Below are 12447 nucleotides of genomic sequence, written 5' to 3'. Positions count from 1 at the left end.
TGTAGAAATATATTAAATATTAAAGATAAATTTGAAAAAAAATAATATTTAAAGTTTTATAAATTTCTAATGGACAAATAAAAAGACAAAGAAAACCTATAAAATTTGACAAGTAAAAAAAGACAACGTTAATCAAATTGACCAGAATTCCCTGAGTGATCTCCGTGAAGAAAAATCAGATACATGATGACCAAAAAAGATATAAATTGAAACGCAGTGATAAAAATAAAAATTGATCATAATACAGTAATTTTTCTCAAAAAAATTTACCCAAGTAGTATATATATATATATATCTATGTATATATGAAAAATAACCCCCGTTTAAATTTTCATATTTATAGAGGGGTGTTTCACAAAACTCCACCAATATATTTCTGGTATTATATTGAACTAAGATGACGGAGAACCTCGCGTTTCCGAGTCAGCAGTTAAAACAGAATCAACTCCAAAAACTCACCCAAAAATCTCACCCTTCCCAAATACCAACCATCCATTGGTCAGTCCAAGTGGCTAACGCCACGTGTCAAAAGGATATAGGCTGAGTCTCAATAAGTCGGTGAGTGTGTTTACTACACCGTTTTTGGCTTGCGGGTCACGCCTCCTCCTCCTCCTCCTTCGCGAGAACTATATAAACACATACCACCGCCATTGAAGCTCTCTTCTTCTCTTCTCTTCGCTCCTTCGCCCTCTTCTCCATCATCGCTCTCGGTGGTGAGAGAGATCCCTGGTTCCTCGCTTGGGTTTGGTCGCGGCCGTGCATCGTTGGGGTTCTTCTCTAGGTTTTGCGACGCTGGATCTTATTGATTTCCATATTAGGTATGATCTTAATGATATTCTTCTTGTTTTTCTATGTTTTTCATCTGTTTTGATTCCCAGTATAGAAATGCATTGGTGTTTGTTGTTTGATTCTTAGTTTTGTTTGAGATCTCGATTGATCGGACTGGGATCTTGATGGATCCTGGAGTTGTGAATGGGATGTGGGATCACCGACAATGGTGAATGGTGGTCTTTGGGGTTGGATTCCGGAATGGGAAATGATTTCCGAGATGGTGGTGTTGTTGTTGTTGCTGGGCAAATACTTGCATCTTCTTTTTGCTTCCATGTGAGACGTAAGATAACCAAAACAAGTAAAAAGGACGGGAGCCCCACCTGGGGGTCCTCTTGGTCTTGTGTTCCAATCTGTATAGCTCCATGAGGGGAACCTTTGCCATTTTGTTGTATTTATTAGTCTTAATCATCACTGCTATCATCACCCTCGTCATATTTATTTTAAGTTTTTTTTCTTTATGTTTTTGTATGTTTGTTGGTGCTGCCATCTTACCCAGACATTGATGTTTTTATTTTTGGTATTAATTTATGTATCATTGTCACCGTCTTTGTTTTTCTTAATTTTTAAGGTGAGATGAGTGGATGAAAATTTTTGAAAAATATTGTTGATTGTTTCACAAAAGAAATTATTTGATTATTTTTAATCAAACAGACGCTTTCTTCACCTTTGAGAGGAGGATTTCTGGTCTAAATACGATGCTTGGTAGATATTCCATGTTCCCTATTTTCTTCTTTCTTTTTATTGATTTTTTATGAAAATAATTATTGTGAGTTAATGAAAAAATTTTAATATTACCATAAAAGTCTTTTTTCCATTGCCCTAAAAAAAAATTGTTTTTATTTTTATACCAATTTCTTCATCGTGTTATGGAATATCCTTTCATTTATATTAATATGAAAATTTTATTTTATTTTATTTTTTCAACCTTTGAAGTTGTTGCAAATAGTGCTATATATTTTGACGGCTTTATAAGTTTCTATTTTTTAATATTTAAAATAGTTATAAAATTAATAATTTTTTAGTTTATTGACAAATTATTTTTAATATAAGATGCATGTGTTATATTGAAAAGACAAATTTGAATATTAATTTAGGTAACGTTTAGATGCTATATGTGACACATGATTTATTCACATTTTGTAAAAAAAAAAAAATCCAAATATTGCTATTTAATTTGACTGCTTTACAATGTGAGCGAATGGTATTTAGGGTTTATTTTGGATTATTCTGACATCATATTTGCTAACTTTCTTGGTATTTTCCAAGTTGAATAAATTTGGGACTTTTAACAAACAGAGCTATTAAGTTTGACTACTTTATGGTGTGATTGAATGAAGCTATCCGAGTGGCAGCTCTAACGCTTTTTGAGGGCAATGGTAAAGCGTGGCTGCTGTCTTTTGAAGTTTGTATAGTACTTATTTTTTTCACTCTTAGGATGCGTCACTTCATGGTAAACGCCAGCCTGTCTTGCAATAAGGGCAGTCTGCCAAATGCACTGGACCGGTCCAATGACGAAACAGGCTTAGCTAATGACTTAGGGCAGGTCGAACAAGAACTTGTGAACTATCAAACTAGTTTCTCTTCCCACATATTTACCAGATAAGATAACAACTTTTAAATTCTCACATTGCCCACGCTCTATTCTATTAAATGATGGGATTTGGGATTAGTTAAGTGTTTGCTGCCCGACATTTGATAAAAGAGATTCTTCGCGATGTTTATATTTTTAGGTTTTGTGTAAAGTAATACATCGTGGAAACTTCTTTCTTTATTGGGGGCATTCAAGTAGTTAACATCCATGAAGTTATAAAATGAGTAGAACGCTTTCCAAAGTTGAGCTGTCACTCAAATATATTACATCGGACACTGGGCTTTCGTTGCTGTTGTTGTATGGTTTTGTCTTTTGTTAGACAATCAATATTTGGGGTGTCAGTATTGCTGGATTCGGGAAATATTTATGTAACTGTATATATTTTCTTAACTTTAGAGATAACATCTTGACGTTTCAGCCCCGTATCCAATTCCTGCTTCTCCATAGGTGGGTTTCTTGGATGCGAGTTTCCAAGTGAGTATTAACCCTCTCTTTTGGGATCATGACTGTATTTGTCTAAGTTCAAATCTTGTTGATGACTGTATTTACTATTTATAACATTTAGACCAGTGTAGATAATTATTTCTTGTGTCTTCCTTGACTTATTTACAATCTTATATAGCTACCTATTTAATTCAGCGCATTGACTTTTTCGCACTTAACATTAGAATTGCGTAACCATGTAAGAAGAGTTGTTCCTTCTTCTTCTTCTTCTTCTTCAATTATTTTTATTTTTATTTTATTTTTTTGGACTTCACAAATAATCCCTCTTTTAGATATTAGGTATTCATTTTGTGGCCTCTGCAAGAATGCTAAATGCTGATGCCATATATTCCACTTAGGTATCTTAATCATTAAACTTGGTTGTGCTAGCTGTTCTTTCTTGATTTTGCAGGTACTGGGTTATGGCTTTGCCCTGTTTCATGTTTTTCTTATGTATTACATCGTTACCCTGTTTCCTTAAAGTTTGTTGTATCTTCTACATGCTAGATATATATTAGTCATGAGTTCTTGGCAAGATTTATAATCTACCTTCACCTTGCAGTTTCTGCGGTTAAAACTCAAAGGGGATACCAGATCTTGCTTATCTGCAAATTTTTATTTCTCAGTAGTGTTGGGTGTTCAAATGTCTGATTGCCCTCAATAAATGCTTAATAGTTCTGGCAATGAGAAGGTATTCATAAAATCTTCGTAGTAATTTTAGATGCTGTACTCTTAAGTTTGTCTCTTCCTTTAATTTGTGTACTGCTATCAGTTCCCAGGGAGCCTCCGCTTGATGGACTGCACGCACAACTGCACTGATAAGAAAACTTTGAAGAAGTGGTTTTTCATAGACAAAAGGGTTGGGTAGATATTCTGATTGATATCCTCAAGTCACATTGCACAATCTAGTGAGGCTACCTGAATCCAATGGATTTGAAAAATCATAGTTCCCCTGTTCTTACTGATTCGGTTCCTGTAAACAAATCAAGATTGGGCCTGTCATCTCTTCTGCTGCCATGCTCGCCACCGGCATCAGCATATTCCTCTGCTATGTACTTAGCAATTCCTAGAAGAAAAGCTATTCCTGGTAAACTTGATGATACTCATGACAATGCTTGGCTGGATGCCATGATATCTTCCTCCCCACCTCCCAAGAAACTGAACAAGGATATTAGCTCTGAGATTCCACAAGATGAAATTGATCCTGCATATTGCATTTGGATGGTACGTGTAGTCCCGCACTTTGCCTAGAAGCATTATTCTTTATATATTGTTATCTAAATAAATTCAGTGTCTCTGTATGCAGCTCAAATTTCCATCAGCTTTGACTTCGTTTGATCAAATCACATCAAACGCAAAAGGAAAGCAGTTAGCTTTGTTCTTGGATTATGATGGGACACTATCCCCTATTGTGGACAATCCTGAGCTTGCCTTTATGTCGCCAGTGGTAAATTTTTTTATTTATTTTTGGACACTTATTGACCGGATAGTTTCATTTTTTTTTCTTGTTCTTTGTTTTTTTTCCTGCTGCTGATGCCTTGATCAAATTCTAGATGCGTGCAGCTGTGCGGGACGTTGCTAGATATTTCCCAACTGCCATTATCAGTGGGAGGTCACGTGACAAGGTACTAATAAAATCCAATGCCTTTTATTTTCATGGGTTTCCAATTTGCAATTGACATTCATTTGGACAATTTCTGCATGTCAATTTTAGCTTAAATTGAACTGGTGGTTCAATTTTCCCAATGTAATTGTGGAGTTTGTATGGTTTGTGCATCTAAGTCTCCTGCATTTTTTACATCCAGGTCTATGAGTTTGTTGGCCTGACGGAGCTGTTTTATGCCGGTAGCCATGGAATGGATATAATGGGCCCAGTCAGGGACTCTTCGTTTGTTAATAACCATCAAAACTGTATTAGGTCCACTGACAAGCAGGTGAGATATGCACTGTATTTCTTTTGTAGCTCTCTTAGATTTATTTTCATAGATATTCGTCGTCAGCTTGAATCATTGTGTTCTAAAAGTTAATACCTAATCGGCCAAGCTACTTGATAACGTTATATATTTGTATCTGATATCTGATTACCTATGATCTTTGCAGGGTAAGGAGGTCAACCTATTCCAGCCTGCGAGTGAGTTCTTACCTATGATAGAAGAGGTATGATCAATTAATTAAAAGTTCAACTGAATAAAAAACATAAGAAGTGTATATACACGCACATACAAGTTAAATTTTCTGGTATTTCAGGTCTTTAGATCCCTTGTGGAGATTACTAAAGGAATTAATGGTGCAACAGTGGAGAATAACAAATTTTGTGTTTCTGTACATTATCGTCTTGTAGATAAGAAGGTGAGCGGCTGCTATGCATGCAATGCTCAAAGCAATATTTAAATATCATCACATCATAGGTTTTTATGCATCATAATATTTTTATTACAGTGAATGCAAATAATTTAATTAATAGTATCAAATCATATTTATGTTGTGAACTTTGTGATTTCTATAACCTTGGACTCTTACATCACAAATATTGTTTTCAATGGCTCCCAGAGTTGGCCTGTGGTTGCTCGTCATGTTGAGAATATTTTGAAGAATTACCCTCGTTTGAAGTTGACAAATGGACGGAAGGTTAGTAATTTTCTTTATATGGTGTATTTTCTCTTAATAATTCTGTTTTGAAGACCATATATCAATCTCTTAGCATTCTTCTCAAACAACAAGTTCAGGTTTTTGAGGTCCGTCCTGTGATAGACTGGAACAAGGGTAAAGCTGTCGAGTTTCTTCTTGAGTCATTGGCACTGGGCAACTCTGATGATGTGCTTCCCATATACGTCGGAGATGACCGTACCGATGAGGATGCTTTTAAGGTTATTTTTACGCAGATTTATATTCTGTGCGAAATCAATACTCTACTACTTCTGGATACATTGTGTTACTTACTGATATTTCTCCGATGAAATATATAACAGGTCTTAAAGGAAAGCAAGGGAGGCATTGGCATTTTAGTGTCCTCAAAACCTAAGGATACAAATGCTTTGTATTCTCTCCGAGACCCCTCCGAGGTATGTTCTCAGATTATTGTATCTGGTTGCCTGCCGTTGGTATAACTATTTACAACTATTTTTAGGGAGACTTTTACTTCTAAATTTTGACGAACTACTATTTATTATATATTTATATTAAAGAACAATTATTACAAAATGTCTGTTTAAATAATTCCAGTTTGTAAAATAATATATCAATGAGATTACCAAATTTGGTATTTTTGGCTAGAACACACTTTATCAATCAATGATTATGCTTGATCCACATTTCATCTAATTTCATACTAAAAAAGAATGGCCTCTCATTCCGCAGGTTATGGTTTTCCTCAAGTCGTTGGTGAAGTGGAGAAGAAATTAGCAGCATGAAGGCCCCAACTATAAATAAATAAATAAATAAACAAATATATGCAACTATATATATATATATATATATATATATTATATATATTCGTAGTTAGCATGCTAACGAATAATAATCTTCAAAGTGGAAGATAAAGAGGAGAAGAAAAGGTAAATGACAGCCTGACTTTTACCTGTGCGCAGGCTATGAAAATCAAGTGTCAGCTATCATCTATCTATCTACTCCATTGTTTTGATGTTGGTATCTTGTTTTTTTGTATCCGTATTACCGTTTTCTTTTTCTGTCAATTATTTTAGTAAAAATTGTAATAATAACTTTTTTTATGGTTCTGGGATTAATCCTTTGGTAATAATGTTGTTGATGCTCGCTTTATAAATTATCATCAACTCACATTACATTCTTAAAACAGGGAATTAACAATAAGTCAAGTGAAAATGACAAATGACAAATGAATTGATTCACAATTTACAAAAAGAGTACAGGAGCTAATAAATAAGTTCTTCTGAAATGGGTTGCATACCCTGTTTTCCATGAAGATTTGCTATTATCATCACTTGTTGAATGCGACATTTCATAAAGGCTTTTCGTTTATCACCATAGAATACAACCCAACCTAGAATGAACATGATGAAAGCCCAACAGCACAGAAGACCACACAATAAGAATGCAACGGCGCAAACCTTTAGGTCGAACTTCATTTCGCAGCCACATTGCCATTCACACAAGCTTAAATCTGTGGAAAGTAATCGATTCGATTGAGCTATCGCATTAATTTTCAACTTCAATCATCAACTAAATGTTTTTTTTTTTTTTCATCTCACCTTATGGTCTCTTCTGCATCAATGGGTCGACAATAACCTGGGGCATAAAATCGGGTTTCAGGTATCGAGCAAGCAGCTCTGAGTATAACTCATAACGAGCAGTCATACGAAAGCCCCACTTGTCCTTTAACTGCCTACAGAGATTTAAGTCCATGTCCGCGATCATCAAGCCGTCTCTATAACGTGAGAGGGATGGAGTACATGACGCATCTGGAGCCGAAAAATGGCTGGAACCATAAAAGTGTCCGAAATCTGAATGCTGTGGTTTGCCATTGCCAGAAGTGAATGGATTTGGAAAGACCTCAGTCCCAACACGATTAATAGACCCGACAAAGTAACTATTTGCTATGGCAGCATTTCGAGCCTGAAACATCATCCAACCATTAACAAAAACAAATCACATTCTCAAACAGAGTATAAAGAAAGTTGGGTAACAAACCTCGATGGGCCACATTGGCTCACTTAGCTCTCCGACGGTAGCTGACGGATTGAAGACAATCTCGGCTCCATTTAAACCGAATGCCATCCAATTCAAAGGATGGTGCCTTCCATAGCAGATGTTCACTGCAATTTTCCCATAAGCAGTCTCAAAGACGGGATGCCCGGTGTTTCCCTCCATATAATATGTGCTCTCATTGAAATCCCCAACCCTAGGAATGTGATTCTGATAACAATCACATGAGAAACACACTAGTGCCGATATATTGATAGATAGATAATACACAAAAAAAAAAAAATGTTATTACTTGGAAATTGTACCTTCCGATGCTTCCCGATTATGTTGCCATGGTTTCCAATCACAATAGCAGTATTCCAAATAGTTTCTCCATGGTTAAGATCCCTTTCAAGGATTGGACTAATTATGACCATATTATACTTCCTAGCAAGGTCCTGAAGAAATTGTGTCGACTCGCCATCAATAGGCTCTGCAAATTCACACCATCTCTTCTCTCGGGTGCAAAACGCAAATGGCATCATCCAAGCCTCCTGTTTGCATTAAAGGAAGCAAATCGAGAATAAGTGACGAAGCAAAGATTAAAAAGGTAGTCTGTGCTTAGAACTTACTTGTAAGCACAACACATTAACACCAGAAGCACCGGCTGCATCAATCATGGGTTTCACTTTCTGCATGATGGCTGTTTTTTGTTCTGAAAATGGTGCGTCAGTGGGAAGAGCAATTGAATTCTGAATAACGCCAGCCCGAACAACCCGAGGTTCCCGCAATGCTTCTTTGTCAGCACGAAAGCAGAAAGCCTAGAGAACACAAGCAGTTGAGTTAAATTAAGTGCCACAAATACAAAATTGTACTGCTAAAATTACACATGACTGACAGATGATACACAATAATACTTGGCAGTACAACATGGCCTCCAAATAGAATATCAAAGGCCAAATTGGTGTAACTTGACAACTAATCCAAACAATCCATGAGTTTTTAGAATCATAATTATAAACAACAGAACTGTGAGGTTGATACATATTATCCTAGCCGGATCTATGATGACATGGCCAAATTAAAGGAAAATAAATTGCAACAACAAGAAGGAAATTGAAGACATCATCGAGTGCTAGCACAAGAGAATTATGAACTATTGATCTCCACATGACGCACGCAATGAAATAATGAATACATAGTTCATTAAGGATGAACTTCCACTGAAACTCTGATAACACGCAACGCATTTTAGAACCGTTTTGTACCTGTGTGAAACACTAGCAGTGAACCAAACAATGAATCTTTTCATAAAGATGATAAAAGACGAAGAAAAGGTAGAGAAACCCAATTGACGTTACTTGACAACTAATCCAACCACATCCATGAGATTTTAGAACTATAATTTTCCACAACCAAACTGCTGGACTAGTAACTTATATCTAAATTAAAGGACAACTGGACAAGTATATAAACCAACAATGAAAACAAGGAAATCGACAACAGATTAATACCGCGCCATAAAAGAACCATCACTGATAATCTACACATGATCAAGAACATCAGAAGTACATAGTTCATTCAGATATGAATTCACAACCATAACCAGCCAAATCATAACACATATTAGATCACTTTGTATCTATATGACAATACTAGCACTAATCCACATAATGATTTTTTAATTTTTAAATATGATAAAGTAGTAAAAAAAAAGGAAAAAAAAAGCTTTGATAAATCATGGATCAAAAGCAATGATCAAATTAATAAAAGGTAAAGAAGGAAAGCGAAAAGTACAGCCTTGCCTGGAGATCAAAATCATGCTTTTCAGATAGAGAAGTGGAAAACTCCGGCAAAGCAATGAGCTCCAGAGGGCAACCACAATTCAAACCCAGTAGCATGCGACTTGCTTCCTGTTATCATTCAATATCCATTTTCGATTCAATTGAACAAAATCAAACCTAAAAATTCAGCAATTTTTTGCTAAAAATTACTTTAAAGAACGCAAAAGATCACAACTTTTCCATGAATCCATTGAAAAAAACTTCAGACGACGATGCATGAACTAAAGATCGAAATCTAAACCATCGAAACGATAAAGAAAGAGTGATCCAGCGAGAGAGACCTGGAAGAGCTGGGGAGAGAGAGATGCCTCGAGGAGGCTATGGAGGGATTCGAAGCCATGGATGGAGCCTTCCTTGATGGAAGGTCCTGCCTTCTTCTCCGCGACTTCTCCGTTCTCCGACGACCGTTCGCCGGCGGCTTCCATCGCTTCTCGGAGAAGAGAATGAGATCCGCTTACCAACACTTCTCTGAGTTCTCTTCTTCTAATTTATTATTTCTCTATTAATATTAATATTAATATTAATATTATATTATATCAAAATGGTAATTCTATTTTTATTTTGCGTAAATTTACTCTTTTTTTTATTCACGTATTTACATATTTACATCTTTTAGCTTGTATTTACACATTTTCATCATTTAAGTTCTTCTAGTTCATCAACAGACCAAAAAGACAAATCCGTTAATTGTAAGGCTGTTTTTTAATTTATTTTTAATTTATAAAATTAAAATAGAAATTAATTTAAATTACAACAGTTTTTAAACTATTTTTTCTTAACCGATCATTTGATAATTTGTTAGACCTGGGCCAAAAAAGAGAAGAAAATCCTAACAACTCACAAGTTGTGGCGGCTTGCCCTAAATCCACTCCCCACTCCCCCGTCTCCCCACAAACTACACTCTCGCCGCCACCATCTTGAAATCCTAGAGAGAGATCCCGTGAAAACATACATTGCGAGTTGCGCCGAGCACCATCTTCAACTTAGAGGTTTGTGAATCTCTATTCCCCCAACATCTAATTAATCCCTCAATCTCTTGTGGAAAATCTCTAATGATCTTCTTTTTATCTAACTTTTAGATCTTTTTCTTCTTCGAGCTCTTGTTAGTTGTTATAAATTTATGAATTTAGCATTTTTTGAATCAAACTTGAACCGAACTCGAGCTAAAGATTAAAATTTCAAACCGAACTCGAGCTGGGCTCAGCTCGTTCAGGTTTGGTTCGTTGCCAGAGTTAGTCAATTGAAGGGATCAAAAAGACAAAAATGTGCAAATACGAAGACAAAAAATGCGGATTTTATATTAAAGGGACTAAAAGGATGAAAAACGCAAAATAGAGGAACATTTTGATATTTTGACCTTTATTATATTACATAAAATCCAAATCTTTATTTTTTTATTAGACAATTTGAATTTTTATTAATATCATATTATAATTAAACAATCACAGGTTGGTGCAGTAGATTGTTACTTGACTAATGAATAAATAGATCATGGTAGAATCTAAAAGCAATGTGTAAGTACTGTTTATTAGGTTCTATGTGGGAGAACGGATTGTATAGTATGGAGATTTATTAACTTTTATTTTTATTTTTATTTTTGAAATAGATAGAACTTACACTAGAAATATTCTATTTATTTTTATTTGGTATTTTTACTCTAATATATAATATAATATGAACTTTACAGGAAAATATATATAATTCAATAAATTTGGTATTTAGTGTTTATTTTATTAGAAAAGTATAAATAAATCAATAAAAAAAAAATTGGGTGTTTTTTTTCAAAATTGCTCTTATGATTTTTTTTTTTTAAAAGTTTAATGACATTGAACTTTTGATAAAAAACAAACATGTATCAATTAAGAAAGTTATTTCTGATCAATAAGAAGAGACATAAAGGAATTGGCAACAATGACATTATGGATTATCTAAATAGATTTTAATTTTCTTGGAATCTTTTCCTCCATCTGATAATGTGACTTCAAATATTATTTACTTTTTTCAATATTATATGATTATTTATTTTTTTTCAAAAAATTAAGAAAAAACAGGTAACAGACTAACAGGAGATCCCTCCTATTAATAAATTTTCCAATTTCACTGGCAAATCCTCAATTTTTTCTTTCAAGATCAATGGTTTTTAAAATCGCTTATCATTAAAATAAAATTAATATAAAATAATCAAATTTATATAAAATTAAGGAATCATGGATTAGCCCATTGATAACTACTCGTGTTTGTGATTATAATATCTCGAGTTTGAATTTCTCAAATTACAAAGCTTGTGATTAAGAGATCTCGAGTTTGAATCTCTCAAATTACAAATCACTTTCAACCAGGATCTTATATAGGAGTTATGTATGAGGATTATCTTTCGTTCTCCCCTCCAAGATTGTATGGCGGGTGTTTATCCCTAAGTAGTCAGTTAAGCCACTATAACTAGTGCATCTTAGTATTTATTTATTTTTTACTTTATTAGTTGTCGACTTTGTAAAAAAAAAAAAAAATCCAAATTATTTATAACTTCATCTTTGTTTATTAACCTATACCAACAATGGACATGAAAGAATGTGAGCTTTCCCAGGTACCTACAACCGGGAGAAAAGGGACAGTCTCTAGTGCTAATGAGGTTGAAATATTTTTGGTATTATAAAAAATAATAATGATTAAAAAAATATAAATTAAGAACTTAATTTCTAGTCACGCAGAGAGATAGTTGTGGTTCCAACTTCCAAATGAGAACATTTCCAATCTAGGCGTGGTGTAGGCACTAGGGTTCAATAGTTGCATGGGGCTTTCTCTCAATGCAGCTCTTGTTTTTTTTTTCTTTTTTTCTTTTAAAAGAATTTTTAATTTATCATTGTTTTTCTCACCTCGTGGATATTTTTTTTTTTTGGTATTTATATCTATCATGGTGGTTTTTTTAGTGTTCTATTTATGATTTTTCTATTAGTGCATATAATTTATCTATGTTTTATTTTATGTTCTTTATAAAAATGTGAATAAACCTTCTCAAAAGCAGACAAGTGTTGGGTATTG

General features: G+C 34.3%; 2 protein-coding genes across 5 annotated transcripts; one reads left to right on the top strand and one right to left on the bottom strand.

The window, feature by feature from the left end:
* Positions 1-501: 501 nt before the first annotated feature.
* Positions 502-6597, top strand: LOC120279562 (probable trehalose-phosphate phosphatase F). Of its 4 annotated transcripts, none has more exons than XM_039286483.1 (12): positions 502-818; positions 3468-3596; positions 3678-4129; positions 4212-4352; positions 4459-4530; positions 4711-4839; positions 5006-5062; positions 5153-5254; positions 5456-5533; positions 5632-5772; positions 5875-5967; positions 6263-6597. In XM_039286483.1, the coding sequence occupies exons 3-12, from the start codon at positions 3833-3835 to the stop codon at positions 6305-6307; spliced, it is 1155 nt and encodes a 384-aa protein (XP_039142417.1). In that variant the 5' UTR covers positions 502-818; positions 3468-3596; positions 3678-3832; the 3' UTR covers positions 6308-6597. The 4 variants fall into 4 exon arrangements, with proteins under 4 accessions (XP_039142417.1, XP_039142419.1, XP_039142418.1 ...); XM_039286485.1 differs by lacking the exon at positions 502-818 and adding an exon at positions 1461-1533; XM_039286484.1 differs by lacking the exon at positions 502-818 and adding an exon at positions 2028-2896.
* A 243-nt stretch (positions 6598-6840) lies between these two features.
* On the bottom strand, positions 6841-9880 carry LOC120279651 (beta-ureidopropionase). The gene is made up of 7 exons (XM_039286573.1): positions 9690-9880; positions 9370-9477; positions 8197-8385; positions 7891-8118; positions 7571-7795; positions 7132-7495; positions 6841-7043 (listed from the first exon to the last, which is right to left on the bottom strand). Exons 1-6 carry the CDS (start codon positions 9831-9833, stop codon positions 7133-7135), a joined length of 1257 nt encoding a protein of 418 aa, XP_039142507.1. The 5' UTR covers positions 9834-9880; the 3' UTR covers positions 6841-7043; position 7132.
* Positions 9881-12447: the final 2567 nt, after the last annotated feature.

The sequence above is a fragment of the Dioscorea cayenensis genome, chromosome 16 (assembly GCF_009730915.1).
Source record: "Dioscorea cayenensis subsp. rotundata cultivar TDr96_F1 chromosome 16, TDr96_F1_v2_PseudoChromosome.rev07_lg8_w22 25.fasta, whole genome shotgun sequence".
Classification (NCBI taxonomy): domain Eukaryota; kingdom Viridiplantae; phylum Streptophyta; class Magnoliopsida; order Dioscoreales; family Dioscoreaceae; genus Dioscorea; species Dioscorea cayenensis.
The sequence above is the reverse complement of the archived record's forward strand: the minus strand, read 5'-3'. Positions and strand labels throughout refer to the sequence as shown.